The sequence below is a fragment of the Epinephelus lanceolatus genome, chromosome 24, assembly GCF_041903045.1.
Source record: "Epinephelus lanceolatus isolate andai-2023 chromosome 24, ASM4190304v1, whole genome shotgun sequence".
Classification (NCBI taxonomy): Eukaryota; Metazoa; Chordata; class Actinopteri; order Perciformes; family Serranidae; genus Epinephelus; species Epinephelus lanceolatus.
This window is the reverse complement of record NC_135757.1, coordinates 15,309,727-15,326,240: the sequence shown is the minus strand read 5'-3', so window position 1 is coordinate 15,326,240 and position 16,514 is coordinate 15,309,727. Positions and strand designations below refer to the sequence as shown.

General features: G+C 43.5%; 1 protein-coding gene across 2 annotated transcripts in view; it reads right to left on the bottom strand.

Moving 5' to 3' along the window:
• The window catches only part of hecw2b (HECT, C2 and WW domain containing E3 ubiquitin protein ligase 2b), a 39,679-nt gene that overhangs the window by 13,780 nt on the left and 9,385 nt on the right, over positions 1 to 16,514 (bottom strand). For both annotated transcript variants that reach the window (XM_078165611.1, XM_033615975.2), the window contains exons 2-8: positions 9,341 to 10,681; positions 5,002 to 5,109; positions 4,740 to 4,834; positions 1,674 to 1,749; positions 1,413 to 1,582; positions 1,067 to 1,209; positions 421 to 521 (exon numbers count right to left, since the gene is read on the bottom strand). In XM_078165611.1, the coding sequence (XP_078021737.1) occupies positions 421 to 521; positions 1,067 to 1,209; positions 1,413 to 1,582; positions 1,674 to 1,749; positions 4,740 to 4,834; positions 5,002 to 5,109; positions 9,341 to 9,728 (1,081 nt within the window). In that variant the 5' untranslated portion in view covers positions 9,729 to 10,681. The remainder of the gene's footprint in view (positions 1 to 420; positions 522 to 1,066; positions 1,210 to 1,412; positions 1,583 to 1,673; positions 1,750 to 4,739; positions 4,835 to 5,001; positions 5,110 to 9,340; positions 10,682 to 16,514) is intronic.

Sequence of the window (16,514 nt, the reverse complement as noted above, 5' to 3'; positions counted from 1 at the left end):
CTGCAGACAGCAGCAGTGAAACAGGCTGTACTGTAATACCTGCTGTCAATTTACAGCCACCAAAGTGTTTGTTTTCACCACTGACAGGTTCAGATTGTTATTAAAAGTGTCTGACAACAACATAGGCCAGGACACATTTAATAGTCCTGGATTCTTCTGCCAAAGAATATGATCCAGTCATCCAGTGGGTATAAATAACAAATGACTTTATCTTAACCCTATCTAACGCCCCACCCCATTTATTCTGAAGGTCAGGTATCCATACCAGAAGTTTCATTGTTCCCATGAACACAATCTGACTGAGCACTCCTCCAAATCCCCTCTAAGTGTATTAGTTTGTCACAACTGAACATCTTGTTTATTAAAAAGGTTGTGTTACTCATTTACATTACCCCAGAACATTTTAATACACACACGCACCTTCATGTCCAGTGGAGGTGATATCCACTCTGAACTGAAGCTGCCCACTCACATGGTCCGTAGGGAGACGACGACACAGGCTGTAGCTGACTGGCTGATCGCTGCACACACACACACACACACACACACACACACAAAGGAGTTAAGACACATTATCAGAGAACACACAGTCACACCAGATGGATACACACGTCTACACATGCACAATGTCTCTGACATTTATCTAAATCAAACTGTTGAATATATGAACAATTGTCGCTGTTCACATCCTATTACCATTAACTGTCAAAATGTGCACATACTATACACCATGCTTCACGAGAGTACATGATGTCCTGAGCTGTGGATCAATATCAAATCAATGCCTGAACAATGAGCTGATTAGGATGCATTGATTGATATTGACTGCACACTGTTGAGTCACTGTGGTTAAGTGCTGAAGGTCAGATGACTGTGCGACCTCCTCAGACGTCCCCTTCTTCTGTCTGAGAAATCTTGGTTCAACCAAAATAACCCTTTCATTTTCATTCCTTTAAGGCTATGATAACATGAAACCGTGATATTTTCAGACACGGTTATCGTACTGTGGAAGACTCATACAATTACAACCTTATGTGTGTGTGTGTGTGTGTGTGTGTTAACTCACTCAGCTGTCGGCCCCTCTAGAAGTCTCTGCACAGGGAGGATCAGCTGACCTAGAAACCTCTTGATGATTGGTCGGCTCTTGGCAAACTTATCCTTCACCTCGATCTCCAACACGTCAGTCATCAGAGCCACAAAGGTGTATTTCTACAGGAAGATCCATAGTAAAAAAAAAAATATATATTTTCAACATGTGGAAATTTGGTATATTTACAGTTTTTGTTTGTTCCTTTTCTGCTTTTTTTTTGCTGTAACTTCTGGTCACTATCCCTGGCAACAGTAAACATGTAAAGACACAATAGTGCCGGTCCATGATGTGTGCTTCTGTAGGTGCATGTGTTCGTGCTGACCTCCCCATGCCACACAGGGTTGGTGGTGTTAGCTATGATGGAGGAGCGTCTCTCCTGGCCGTGGTGGGTGAACTTGGGGAGGCCGCTTCTTTTCCCAGGCTGGATTGACATCTTCAGGTAGGGGTCAGGGTTGAAGAACATGCCCTTCTTCAAACCCACTGCTCGCATGTCTGTAGTGCAAAACACACATCTGTAAGTATGTGTGTGTATTTTATACTGGACCACAAATACACCACAGTTCCATGGAATGAGTCCTTGTACCTGATAAGGTGAAGCTGACTAGTTTCCGACAGTGTTCAGTCCCTGATTGGTCCTCGACTTGGCCTTCACTGCCCACCTGATGAGAAAACAACCAATAGAAGAGCAGTGAGTGGATCACTTGTCCATCCCATTTTTGGAGTGAACTGATTTGACTCTTAGAGAAAAAAGAGAGTTGATGAAACGTTAAAAGGAGGGACAACAAAGAGGGAAGAAAAATGCTCTTGATTCAAGCTGACTGCTTAAATTTCACTGACTCAACTGGAGTAAATGTCTCTCCGCTTCAGTTTGTGCTGCCAAGAGCTCAGGGACGTCTATATTCTTCATTCACTTCCCTCCACTGACTCTGACTGCATCCCTGCCATCTCTAAATTTGTTTCCAGCTTTGGTCTTAGCTGAGCGGAGGCCAAAATATGTTACCCAATAAATTCTGGGGGTTAAAGGCAGAGGCTAAGAAGATTTTCTTCTTAAAGCAACCTGTGCTGAAGTGGACACTGACATGCCTTTATTTAGTCACAGTTTAAGTGGAAGAAGAGGGAGGATCTGCAGCTGATAACCAGGTACTATATTTACAGTGTACCAGAATCCTTTGCAAGGAATCACACTGAGAGCTAACCTAAGGCTAAAAGCACCTCTACCTTTAAGATATTCACAAGGCCTCCTGCACTAACTTTCAGCAGAGCAAGCGGAGAAGAAGGACGTGACACTGCTGTTAAGCAACAGCCGCAGAGTAGAAGCCATGATTGTAGTTTGAAATGTTAGGCATTGGTAAAATTCTATGAAAATACTGGCACTGTATGTAACTACAAACCCATGACTATGTTACAGTTATATGTTTCATATGTATCATATCGACATTTCTAATGTGACGTAGTATATGAGACACCTGCAAACTGCATTTCACTGCAGACTACTGGTCAAGACCAACAACCAAACTGTTTGTTTTATGGTGACCCTTCACTACTTGCAGTTAAGCAACCTGTGACTGTGTTTCCTGCTGCTTTTTAGCCACCAAATGCGGGTGTTTTTAAGTCCCCAAATGTGAGGGGTTTTTCGCGACCTGTTGCTGTATATCCTGCTGCTTTTTAGTCCCCAAATGTGGCAGTTTTTTGCAACCTGTGGTTGTGTGTCCTGCGTTTTTTTAGCCCCCCAAACGTGGCTGCTTTTTTTTGACCTGTAGCAATGTGTCCTGCAGCTTTTTAGCCCCCAAACTTGGCTGTTATGTTGTGACCTATGGCTGTGTGTTCTGTGGATTTTTGGCCCTAAAACATGGCTGTTTTTTGCAACCTATGGCTGTGTGTTCTTTGGCTTTTTAGCCCTCAAACATAGCTGTTTTTTGCGGCCTAAGGTTGTGTTATCTGTGGCTTTTTAGCTCCCCAAACGTGGCTGTTTTTTGTGACCTGTGGCTGTGTGTCCTCCAGCCTTTAAGCCCCCCAAGCGAAGCTGCTTTTGTGTGACCTATGGCTGTGTGTCCTGCAGCTTTTTGGCCCTCAAACATGGCTGGTTTTTGCAACCCACGGCTGTGTGTTCTGCAGCTTTTTAGCCCCCAAACATGGCTGTATTTTTGCGACCTATGGTTGTGTGTTCTGCAACGTTTTAGCCCCCAAACATGGCTGTATCTTTGCAACCTATGGTTGTGTGTTCTGTAACATTTTAGCCCCCAAACATGGCTGATTTTTTGCAATACATGGTTGTGTGTCCTGCAGCTTTGCGACCAGTGGCTGTGTGGCTCCCAAAGTGGCTGTTTTCTGCTAACCTGTGGCTGAGTATCCTGTGGCTTTTTAGCCCATGATAGTGGCTGTTGTTTTGGGACATGTAGCTGTGTCCTGCAGCTTTTTTGCCCCCAAACATGGCTGTTTTTTTGCGACCTGTGGCTGTGTGCTGTGTGGCTTTTTAGCCCCCAAATGTGGCTGTTTTCTGGCAACTTGTGGCTGTGTATTCTGTGGCTTTTTAGCCCCCAATAGTGGCTGTTTTTTCATGACCTGTTGCTGTTTTTCCACCAAGGATAGTGCCATGAAAATTGGGGAACTGCCCATTGGTCCGACAGCCCATTGGTCTGACATCCCATTGTTCCGATCATATTAAATCCATTGTTCCGAAGTCCCGTTGTTCCGAAATCATCATGATGCCCTGTGGTTAAGGTCTGGTTAGGTTTAGGCACAAAAACCACTTGGTTACGGTTAGGAAAAGATCATGGTGTGGCTTAAAATGAAAAAGAAAGTGGCAAACACATAAGCTGTGAGCCTGCTTCGCCTCAAGCCTTTCCCAGCTGACCCAGAGCCGGTCGTGGCGCACCATCAAGGCAGAAATACGCCCGCCGGGAGCCGTTCAGCACCGCGGAAAGCTCCCCACACAACCCCGACCCCAGAGTTAATAACAGGAGGTTATGGTGTTTCACTCTCTTCTCTCTATGGCACTTGCATCTCGACCAGTAGCCTACTTTTGTTGCATTTGCTGATCCTCTATGGTACACAAATACAGTATAGCCTAGGATAATCACATATCGGAACAATGGGACGTCAGACTAATGGGATGTCGGACCAATAACATGGACCCGAAAATTGAATGCTGTTTTTTACCAAGACACTGCTGCTTTTCCAGCAGAGATTATGCCACCAAAACTGCATATTTTAAACCAAAACATGATCTTTTCCTAACCATAACTAAGTGGTTTTTGTGCCTACACCTCACCACACACTAACCAAAGTGATGTTGAAACACAAAGAAATGGAAAGTTTTAATGTATCCCCTACATAATAATGTGCAATTGTAACGCATCTGTGGTTTGCAGAGACAGACAATGAAACATTTTTCTGGTGATTAGGTGTGAAAACACTAAATGCAGCACTTTTTATGTGTAGGTCTCACATGTATGGAGCAAGACAAAGAGTCACTTCTGAAATGCTTGATAAATAAGTCACCAATTACTGGCCTCTGGAAGCCAATCAATGGTGGATTAAGGGCGTGACATTTTCATAACTGGAATAGAGGTCATTATAGAAGACAGACAAAACAGAAAGTAGTAGAAACAAACTAAGTGGGATGTCGATGAAACACACGCTAACATACCGGTACTCCAGGGTTCTTGACTGTGATACAAGGTGTTGTTGCTCTTAATGCTCCACTTACACCATGATAGTATTTAAAGCAGATCTTAGTCTCCGCTGTGGAGAAAACACACAAATAAAGACACTGCTGTGACATCATGATGGTTATTTTCTCAGACTTGACAAAGCTCTTCCATATCCACCAAAGACATTACACAACTGACAAGTAAAATCAGCAGAATACTTTATCAAAGACAAACACAGCACCCATGGGGTCCACTCACGCTCCATGAAGTTGGGTTCCGGCTCTAGTCTCCACACGATCTGTCCTCTCTGGGTGCCATTCACGCCACGATTCTTGGAGTCCCAAACGTTGGCCACACACGTCTCATCTGTTTAACACACAAACACATTTATATTCACAAGCTGTTCCTCTGTGTTTCTCTGTCATCTGTTTTAATAACACACACACATGGCCTGACAAAGCTTATGTAAATTAGGCCGCACAGTTGTTAGACATTTAGTAAGGTCACAAACAGCTATGTCTCGACTCACTTAATGAGGCAGCAGCATGGGCAAACACTTCGGCAAAAGATTATTTATGTCAACAGAGGAGAGAGTTGGAAGTTACTTTTTTTAAATCCAAGAGTGGTGTGCCAAAAACTGTAGTTCTTCTAATGGTATCTATAGGTCTGCCTGGAGACAAAAACAAAACTTGAGGACTCAATTACAGGTTAAAATTACTTAATGAGATGGAAACAATTATTTAAAAACCATGTGAGAAGTTCAGTGGAGAAATGCCTCTTTGGTGGAACTGCTAACAACTCAGATATTGAAAATGTGTCAAAGAGCTACAGCCACGGCCTTCCTAAGGGCTCACAAAAAAAGGTTGGGATTCACTAGTTTAATCTTCAACAGGGAAACTCTTCCCTCAGGTCATAAACCACATCCCTGTCTGTGCCTGTTGAGCCATCAAACATTTATGTGTACGTCCTGTGACAAATGGCTCGTGTCCTAATGGATCAATGCCGATGTCAGCCACACACACGCACAGGCACAGACACATATACAGGACACCCCTTGCCCTCTGTCACATCAGGTCACCATCAATAAACCATGAGCCTTTACTGGTGACAGCAAATAAGTATTCCTCACACACACACAGACACCCACACACCTGTCTGACCTGATAACCCTGCAATCATCCAACCCGTATAAACTCCAGTGTGAGAAGTGTGACACACACACAGGAACCCTTATACACACACAGGTCAGACAGCAGGGTGAGGTTATGGAGCTCAGGCGGCTCCAGGGGAACGTGGCCGACAGCCAGGCTGGAAACAGTGCCTTCCCCTGGGGAGAAAAACCCTAGAAATCCCCCTGCATGGGTCAATACCATGGAAGAGCTGCAGAGAGGCTGGAGGGATAGAGAGAGATCACCTTTCACTGGCTCTCTCTGCCTCTCTGTCTCAGATAGAGGATTGTCCACAGGCACCCACTCTTACTCACACTCACACACACACACACACACACACACACACACACACACACAAAATCAGTCACCTGTGGTTTGAGATGCCCTTAGCTTTTGTAAAACGGTGTGTATTTCATTGGCTGCTGAAAGCTGCTCTTTCACACCTGAGCCTGAGAACTGCAGGGCATCACCGAGCCCAGCTGTTAACACAGAGTGGCTTTTATCTCATATTAAACTCATGTAAACATATCAGAATAAACACTACTAGCCACTGGGAAAATACATTTGGATCAATGCTATAATGTAGAGGAATAAAAAACACTTGCATTTACTATATATCAAACTGAATAATACTTGTTGTAATTGGGTGACTGTCCCTTTAGATATTTAATTTTAATTTAACATGGATACACAATCGTAAATTCTTTATGCTTAATTCATTTTCCGTAACTGCTTATCCTGTGTTGCAGGGTGCTGAAGCCTATCCCAGCTGACATTGGACGAGAGGTGGGGTAAACCTGGACAGGGCTGACACACAGAGACAGACAACCTGTCACACCCACATTCACACCGACCAGCAATTTAGAGTCACCAATTAACCTGCATGTCTTTGGACTGCGGGAGGAAGCCGGAGTACCAAGAGAAAACCCAAACTGACACGGGGAGAACATGCAAACTCTGCACAGAAGGGCAAGTCATTGCGGTGTTTAAAGCCTTTAAGGTGCCAAACATGGTTGTTTTTTTACCCACAAAGAGCTGTTGTTTTTTTACCCAGACATCACTGTTTTTCCTGCCAGGATAGTGGCACAAAACAAAGATGTTTTTCTACAGAGACATCACTGCTTTTCCAGCAGGGATTATGCTCCTTAAAACCAGGTGTTTTAAACCCAAACATAATCCTTTCCTTAAAGTTTCAGTGTATCTGCTACATAATAACATGCAAATGTAACCTAGCCTTGGTTTGCACAAACGAACAATGCCACTTTTTTTCTGGCAAATGGGTTGTCTCTTACAATAATGGCAGTTCAGGATTGAGCCTTCCACTACAAAAAATAAAAAAGAATAGTGAAATGAAAAGAAAACCCATTTTCTGATGCCGATAATGTACCACAGTCCCCTGAGGTATGTAAAAAAAATTGTTGTATTAATGGCATTCAAAAATTCTCGCATATGTTTGTATTTTTGTCGTATTATTATGGGACAGACAGGTTGCACTTCACTACACGCTCTGTCATTCACCTGTACATCACTCTAGGACGAGGTACTTGAAATGTGTGTATATGTGTGTGTGAAAGAAAGAGAGAGAGTGTAATATGAGAACACAAATACTGCCCTTAAGTGCTACTGGTGCTGAGTCAGCATCACTTTTCATCAGGATAACCTCCCCTCTTCTCTCACCACCTTCTCCACACACAACCCAAGCCCACCATCCATTAGCCAGTTAATGCAGCAGCAGCGGGGCTGATGCCATGCTCTAATCTTGAGATGAGTTGCAAGTTGTAATTTCTTCAATGGCAATTCTTATGACAACACCAGACAAATAGAAAAAAAGACAAGTGGACAGACAGGCAGGCAGGGAGACAGACAGAAGGAGAGACAACATGGAAGTGAGAGACAGGAGGCAGGAACACGGACAGCATGATGATGATGATGACGATGAGCAAGCAAGAACAGACCACAATGGAAGTCCATTTGAGAGCTAGCTGTGCACAACTAATAGCTTGCTAAAAAACTTGCTGTGCTTTGGATTTTATAGTGATGTTACAGTAAAATTAATGGTTTAAAAAGGCAGTTTAAGGTAAAGTGACACAGTAAAATGTTGTGCAATAATGGTGCAGATTGTTTTTGTTGGCCAACCCAGTAGTTAACATCACCCTGGTTCCCTTGTCAAAAAGCACATGAGATTTTCCCATGGGATTTTGGATTATTGCAAAAAAGGTTATAAAACTTACACTATAATGTGGTCTCATGTTTTCATCGTGGCCACCACCATAAGGCTGCGAAGCCATGTTCAGGAATTTATTAACAATTGCCTTTTGTAAGACACAAAAAAGCTTAAAAATTCATGAGTGGGGTATTTACTGACGGAAGCTATTTTATGTCGTAGAACAAAATGTCTCTTCAGCTTTCATTAACAGCATTTTATTTCAGGCGTCTAACCAAAAACCAATTCAAAAACCTACTGCTTTTGAGATGAGGGAACCGAAAGTGCAAAAATGCTAACTCATGGTGTTAGGACTCATTCCTACACCACTGTATTTGGCCTCTAAAACATCAGGCCCATCAGACCTGGAAATTCATAGAGGCAAGACTGCATCGATATGCTGACAAGATGTTAGCGGTGAAACGCTTCGTTCATTAATCATCTAACTGTTCGAAAATCCCTCTTCCTAACAGCACTTGTCCAATCATAGCTTAGTAACTCTAACTATGCAAGGCTATCATGTCTTCTTCTGATTATCAGCTGATCAGGATGCTGACTCTTTGTCTGGAACATACAGCACAGCCTCGGTCTTTTAGCATGATATCATGTCGCCATCAAAAATCCCTTGTATTAAATGAGTCAGCTGGAAACATTAAAAGCTGGCTATGGAGTTTTCAGCCAACTTACAGAGCTGATGTGAATTAGCTTGCCAGCAGCTGATGAAACTGTTATTTCAGCTGAGAAAACCTGTGTCCATCAATTGGAAATGACTTGTTTCAAAAAGCACTGTGAACTTTAATTGTACATTAAAAATGTGGCATGCAAGAATAAAAAGCTTGACAGGTGTAACAACAGTAATGAACAGGGATGAGGCTTAGCGAAAGGTCAATGAGGTGACCAGCATTTTTGCTGGAACTTGAGGATATATCTTTAAATTAAAATATTTGTATATTCTACTGATTCATTATGAAAATAATAGCTTTGCTGCTTGTCACAGTAAAATCTGAAGACATTAACTTTGGCTCTGGGAAACTGATGGCTGTGTTTCACTATTTTCTATAACTTTATACCCTGAACGAGAAGTTGTTTCAGCAAAAGATAACTGAGGGGTTAACTGATATTAGACATTAATCACTAGGCGCGGCCCTTGTTGTATCATATCAATGCTTCCATGAAATTCAGAACATAGATCTTGAGGTCGCCCTCCTGAAGCAGGTTTGCTCACCGATGTGGTACAGGCCGATCCAGTCGGTGGCATCCACTTCCTCCTTGATGTCCCAGGAAATCACCAGGTGGCTGTGGCCTAAAGTCAACTGGTACGTAGACGCCGTGAGTGATGAGCGGCTGTCTGATGTCACCAGGTCTGTGTCGCTGTTGGCCCTCTGGAGTCCCACCCCTGCCGTTTCTGATTGACTCCCTGATGACATAGCAGAGGAGGACGAAGAGGTGGAGCTCCCGCCCTGCACCGACAGACTGCGCAGGTTGTCCGGACCAATCGTGTATGGCCGAGTGTGCGGGGTGCGCCGACGCACCGCCAGCAGGTGCTCCCGGGCGCTGCCGTTGGGGGAAGACGAGGATGAGGGAGAGGAGGAGGCGGTGGCAGCCATCGCCATGGTTCCCGCAGAAGAGGAGGCAGAGAAGGGAGGGGGCGAGAAGCGAGGGAGAGAGGACGAGAGTTGGTGGTGGTGGTGGTGATGGTGGTGGTGGTGGGGGGAGTGGGGTTGGGGGTGAGGATGGTGGTGGTGATGATGATGGTGGTGGGGGGAGGAGGGGGCGGAGGAGGAGAGGGAGGGGGAGGATGAATGGGGGCGGGAGCGAGGGGGGAGGACGGCCGTTGCGAGAGAGGGGCGAATGGTGGAGGCCAGGTGGGTGAGGCAAAAAACAAAACAAAGGGGGTGGGAGGGGGAAGGAAGTGAGGGAAGAAGGAAGAAAGGAAAAGGACACTTGGGCCCTTTAGCTTAAAAGTGAACCAGACCAAACTGAAGAAGCAATGAATGCTGGGAAGATGAAGCAAGGACAAAAGGAGAAATGATTGAGGTATAGAGGTATAGACAGATGAATGGAGTAATCACAAGAGAAGCTGTCCAAAGCAACTTAAAAAAAAGATTTAGGGTCCCTTGATGTACATGCTCTTGGCCCTGCTGGCGTTCCCTTGGGCAAGGCACTTCAGAACTCCCAGAATCCACTAGTGGTCAATCGAGGTGTCATGAGGCAGTTTGAAACATAGTTAAACTCTCTTAGATCAGTCATGGATATCACGTTTCCTCTGTGAACACTGATGTTGATTTATCTCTCTCAACACCCTAGGATGCCTGTCCATCCTGACTAACACTCGAGTGTCAACAGCAGAGCAATGCCTTGCTCTAGGGCACTAGAGTACTTCGTAAATCATCCAGGTATCCATTATGATACAGGGAAGTGGTGGAGGCGGGAGATGGGCAGAGAGAGACGAGGAATTAAGGATGAAAGGCGATCCAGTAATCCTTCTGCTGGCCTGTCCAGGGAGGAGGGGGTGATGACAGGGCGATCCTATGTTCCACAGGGAGGAGAGGGGTGGAGGGAAGACCTATAGGAGAGACAGAGAGAGAGACAGGAAGTCAGAAAGGTGATAGGGGAAAGAGGAGGACAAGGGGACAAAAAGAGGGATGGTGGTGAGTATTTTACGGTCAATACTTTGTGTGTGTAGTAAATAGTCACTTTTAATTTGATTCTTTTAAACATCAGTGCCATATATTTCCTTTTCTTCATTACTTAAAGGGACAGTTCACCCCAAAATCAACCAACAGTAATTTTCCATGCCACTAATGCATCTAAATCAGTCTGATGGGCACTCAGTTTTGCTTACAAACTGTTTACAAGGGGGGAAAAAAAGGTCACACTGTTACTGTGTGTGTATGGTTGTTTACTGGATAGTGCAGAGGTTTATCAGGCACTATGTTCAATGCTTCCGTGATCAGTTTGATGTTTAGAGTTTCAGTGTGTGATTGGTGAGAGCTGATAAAGGTACAGAAAGATGGCTGTTGTTATTCTTGTGAGAAATATCACAAACAGGTGCGCAGAATCTCTTTTTACGACAACTGCAGCGGCTTAATTCTAAATCCTATATTGACACCATTTGCTATGAGTAAAGTTTAGCCTGCTGTCATCTGAGTTTCTGCATTAACATAAGACGTCAACCACATGCCTGTCTGGTATGTTTTGATGGGTAACAGCAGGAGGTTTTCACATTAGGTCACTTATATCCAGAATTTGAGGGCCTCTCAAGGGGACTTCCTCTCAGCATGTTCATAAATGCAAAAGGTTTCTAGTCCTTCTTTGCTCTTTATGGTTTGGTTTTTGCATTTTTTAGCTTTTTCGACAGCTAACGGCTCTCAGTCTTGATGCTGAGCTAAGCAAAGATAAACAACTTCCTGCTCTAGCCACAGATAAAGCGCCGTGAGTGGTATCCATGTTCTCATCTAACTCTCAGCGAGAACATGAATAAGGGTATTTCCCAAACTGTGAAACTACTGCTTTAAAAAAACAAGATAACACATTTCACATTTACAGAATAATCTCCTCAATCTAAAAAATTACACTGAAAATTAGGGATGTCCCAATCCAACATTCGGATCAGTATCGGCCGCCGATATTAGCAAAAAACGGGCATCGGCATCGGATCGGACTGCATGGAAAAATGCCGATCCAAGAACTCCGATCACGGAGTCCGCTCCAGGTTTTCTGGCCAGCCCAGCGCGCCGCGATTCAAGCAGTCCATTCCAGTGATCCGCTCCAGCTCTTACTATCAATCCACCAGGCCAGCATGCAGACGGCAGACACACGAAGGGTAGGAAGAGTAACGGTCAACTTAGTTAACTGACTGTTTTCTGCTCTGGTTTTTTGAGAGTGATATTTTTATTTGGTTTACACTCTTACTGTTTAAGTAAAGAGCACTGATGGCATTGTTTTGGGCACAGCTAGTGAAATTGGAGCCATGGGTGGACTACAAAAACACTACTAAAATAACTGAAAAGGAAAGGCTGCATTGTTTGTTAAATGCCAACAATGTCTTGTGGTGTTAATTTTTTTTTTTATTTATTAGGGGAGCAAAGCACAAATGTGTGGAGTCTTGCTGCTATTTTAATTTCATTGTTAGACATTTTAAAGATTTCTTGTGTTGATTTATTTTCTGTTTATTAAGGGGCCAAAGCAGCCAAAGCAAACCAGCTATATTTTTTATTTAATGTTAATGTTCAAATTTAAAGTTTGTTTATTTAACCCTGTTAACAATAAACAGGTCAGTTTCTCATACCAACTGTTGTGGATCATTCTAACTAACCCGATTAAGTAGTTGTTCTTGTTAGAGTAATATTGCTTGATCAAACCTTTTCTAACATGACTGACAACAAAATAAGTGAGCTTGGATCGGATTGGTATCGGCCAAAACTCAAGGCTGTAATATCGGTATCGGATCGGAAGTGAAAAAGCTGGATCGGGACATCCCTACTGAAAATAACCCACAATACCATGGGTTTTTTTTCTGTAACTGCACCACTAAACAAAATGGATTATTTCTGAATGGCTCGTGTATCACTTTACAGACATTTCCCCAAATTTCAAACTGTGACAACATGAATTAACTATATGTTTCGAGCTCTTTTCTTGTCTATCACTTTGATACCACCTACACTGACTTTAAAACACAAACGTAGGCCACTGTATTTGTAAAGATGTCTGCACCCGCATCAGATGTTAGCAGGTTACATTCCACTTCCTGAATGGACACAAATAAATCCAAAACCTGACCTTTCCCAGCACACACACACCCATGACCTCTCCTCTTGATTATCTCTTTTCTCTCCCTCTCACACACATGCACTTCTGTTGCCATGGTAAGAGGTGATTATGCCTAACCATGTCCCAGCTTCCGCACCAGTCACGTCAAACCTACTGATCAGCAGCCACTCCCCTCCTTCCTCTTCTTCTCTGCATTCTTCCAGACTGAGTGGATGTGCACTCAGAGACAAGTATACCATCCCCCAAGGCGTCTAAATTAGCTGTGTAACGTGCTACTGACAGAGTTAGAGGGAGGAAGAGGTATGCAGAAAACTGCAGAGGAAGAGATAGAGTATGCAGGGGAGACAGACCCAAATAAATGATTGATGAAGAGAGAGAAATGAGACACAGGGCATATTATGGAGGATTTTAAGGCCCCAGATGTCTCGAATTAAACCTGCATAGCGGATTTTTTGACCACTTGGGGGCAGAGCAACAAGCTGTAAACACTACACTGGCATATTATCTAATGCAGGGCTGCAGCTTACAATTATGTTCATTATACATCAATCTCCCAATTATTTTCTTGATTGATCCATTCATTAGTTGGTCTATAGTACACAGAACAATTACAAATTCCGAGAGGCCAAGGGGGACACATTACGGTAGTTTAAGCTCCTACTTAATTAAACTTTTTCCTGTTTACATTCAGCCTGAGTAGCCTCGTGGTGACACAATACCTACAGCAATCAGCACAATACTCCCCATTGTCAGCTCCACTGATTAACTAAATGTAGGCTGTTGTCATGTTTTGGTTGGAGCACAGCATGCAAGGCCAGTCCCATGAACGCAAGCATCTGTCCGTCACTGAGTGAGTGAGTGATGAAGTTACAACACTGGTGGGAGTGAGTTGTGACGCAAGTGTTGGCTTTTTTTCTTCTGAAAGGAAAACAGTGTGCCATGGTAGCCTGGGGAATTTGCAAGGTCGATAGCTAACTAGAGCACCTCCACATGAGTAAAATTTAACAACTTCACCACTGTAATGACTGCATAAAAGTGAGAAGAGAAGACAAAGAGAAAAGAGAAAGTGGAAATTGGATGTTGGAACAGGTGCCATGACCTTAGGAACACCCTGTAACTAGAGGCTGACCAAACGGTTTGGTCGATTAAGGGCCAATGAGACGTTTTACAAACTATCGTTACTGGTGGAAGCTAGGCTTTAATGGTGGCAGATGACTTTGCAGCCTCCACCAGCCACATGGGGCTGAACATCATCTACTGGAGCTGAGGACGGGAGGGTTGTGTTATGTGTATTTGCTCTTCATTTTAACATGCATTACCATGATTTTTTAAGCTAGATCACAACAGCAAGGACAAAGACCGTGAATAAGTGAATGCTGCCACCCCCTATTTCAAATTAAAAGCCCTCCAGTGTGTTTTTACATGGTCCAGGTTTTGATCTGGTCTTGTTATATCCACTATTGCATGTCACAGAAATACTAGGTCTTTAATTACTCAGCAGAAAAGCAGACTATGAACACCAAGCTACAGTATGTAAAATTCAGAAAATCAATATGAAAGCTGACAGTGGCAGTGTGTATCTCCAGTTTCCATCTATTTCAGCAGCACCTCACAGGTGGAGCATGCCTCGAAGATGCCAAACAAAACATTGCCAGACATTTCTGTCACAGCAGACTATATTCCATTGAGAATATACAAAGCTATGGAAACTCTTATTCACGGGAACACTATAAAAAGCATTATGAAAAAACACGACAGGAAATGGTGAAGAAATGAGACGTGACTGATAACCTGTGCAGAGAAATACATAAAATTACTCACACTTTATGCATGAGTGTTGCCTATAAATAGGGTAATTTTCATTGGAAAAATCCAGGAAAGGTTGCTTCCTGTCAGTTCCACTACACGCATCCAACGACGAGAAGTCAAAGCGAGTTTAAGGAGCACAAGACACATCATGTTAGCTTAGAAGTAACACTTCTACATAATTCCCTGTCAGAATAACGATGCAGTTTCCTGGCTTTTCCAAAAGAAATGTCAAGCTTTACTGTGGAACATCCTCTAAATTCATCCTGTATTTACACACACACACACACACACACACACACACACACACACACACACACACTCACGCCCACACATCTGGACAGATTTATAAATAGCTCAGGGGAGAGGCCATTGCTGAGCATGGTGCTGCTGGCAGAGTTTAAAGCCACTTGTGCCCAAATAGCTGCCACAAACCCTCACACACATACACACCAGTACAAACTCTTAAAATTGTGCTGAATAGCATGCTATGTCCCGTCAAATTAAAGCACGCACTTCACTCTTTGCTTTTCCGAAAACACTCCAAAAGCACCTGCACACTCCATCCTGAGAGCCAAACGAAACCCTTCTCCGCAAACAAAACACACACAGACCCACTGCTGCCTCTTGCCTTTCTAAAACTAATCAGAATTGCACACACACATACAAGCACAGGCACGTGAAGCTCTTGGGAGGTAGGTGTCCTTGATTCAGCAGCGGGATTAAAACAGAGAATGGGGGGGGGATTTACTGTTGACAGAATGCCTTCTCTAATCCGCTGCATTACCACACGGCTTCAATCTGCAGCTGGAGCCCTGGCTGCCTCTGTAACTATATTTCAGGGGCATTTAATGATTTTTTTCAAGGTGTTTTTCCCACATAATTACACCTGAGCTTGTGTTCGGTAAGTTATGTGCGTTGTACAAGGTCACTTGATTTGTCTCTATTTGAATAACTTCTTGCCTCGTCTGTAGGATTGCTTCTTTTCAATTGTGAGCATACACACATACCTGTTGTCACATGGTGACAGAAGGTCATTGGACCAAAATCTATCTTAATAAATTGACTGTAAGTGTTGACAGCTTGTGAGAGTTGTTGTGATGTGTCCTCCTACACACCTGTTGCCAGTGGTAGACTGTAACCAAGTACACTGACTCAAGGACAGTACAGTTTTGAGGTACTTGCACTTTACTTGCAACTTTACACTTCTACTCAATCTCGGGGGCAAAGGTACTTTTTACTCTATAACAAATAACAATAGGGGTGTCGGTAGCGTACTAGATAGTGCCGGCGCCCCATGTACAGAGGCATTGCCTCGCTGCAGCGGCTGCGGGTTTGAATCCGGCTCGTGGACCTTTGCTGCGTTTCAGTCCCCACTCTCTCTCTGTCTCCCCATTTCACCTTCTGTCCTGTCAATAAAGGCAAAAAGCCAATAAAAATAATCTTTAAAAAAACAAAACAAATAACAATAGCTTTAGTTACTTTTCAGATCACAATTAGTCATACTCTTCCTGTCCAGTGAAAACCATGCATCTCCAGATCTGGTGGTTTTGATTGTGAGTGTTTCTGATAAACAAAGGGATTACAGCTTCCTTTATAAACTGAGACAACTCTACTACTTCTTAAGCCAGTTAAACTAATCAAAACCCCTCTTGGATTAGCTGGACAGTGCATTGTGTTGAAAACAGGGCAGTACTCTGTTGTAAGTCAAAGTCCCGCCCTGAAAATGCTGCTTAAGCAAAAGTATCTAAGTACTTTCCGCAAAACGTCGGTTACTTTAAGTCTAAACAGTGAAGGTAATCAATGTAGAATAAAGG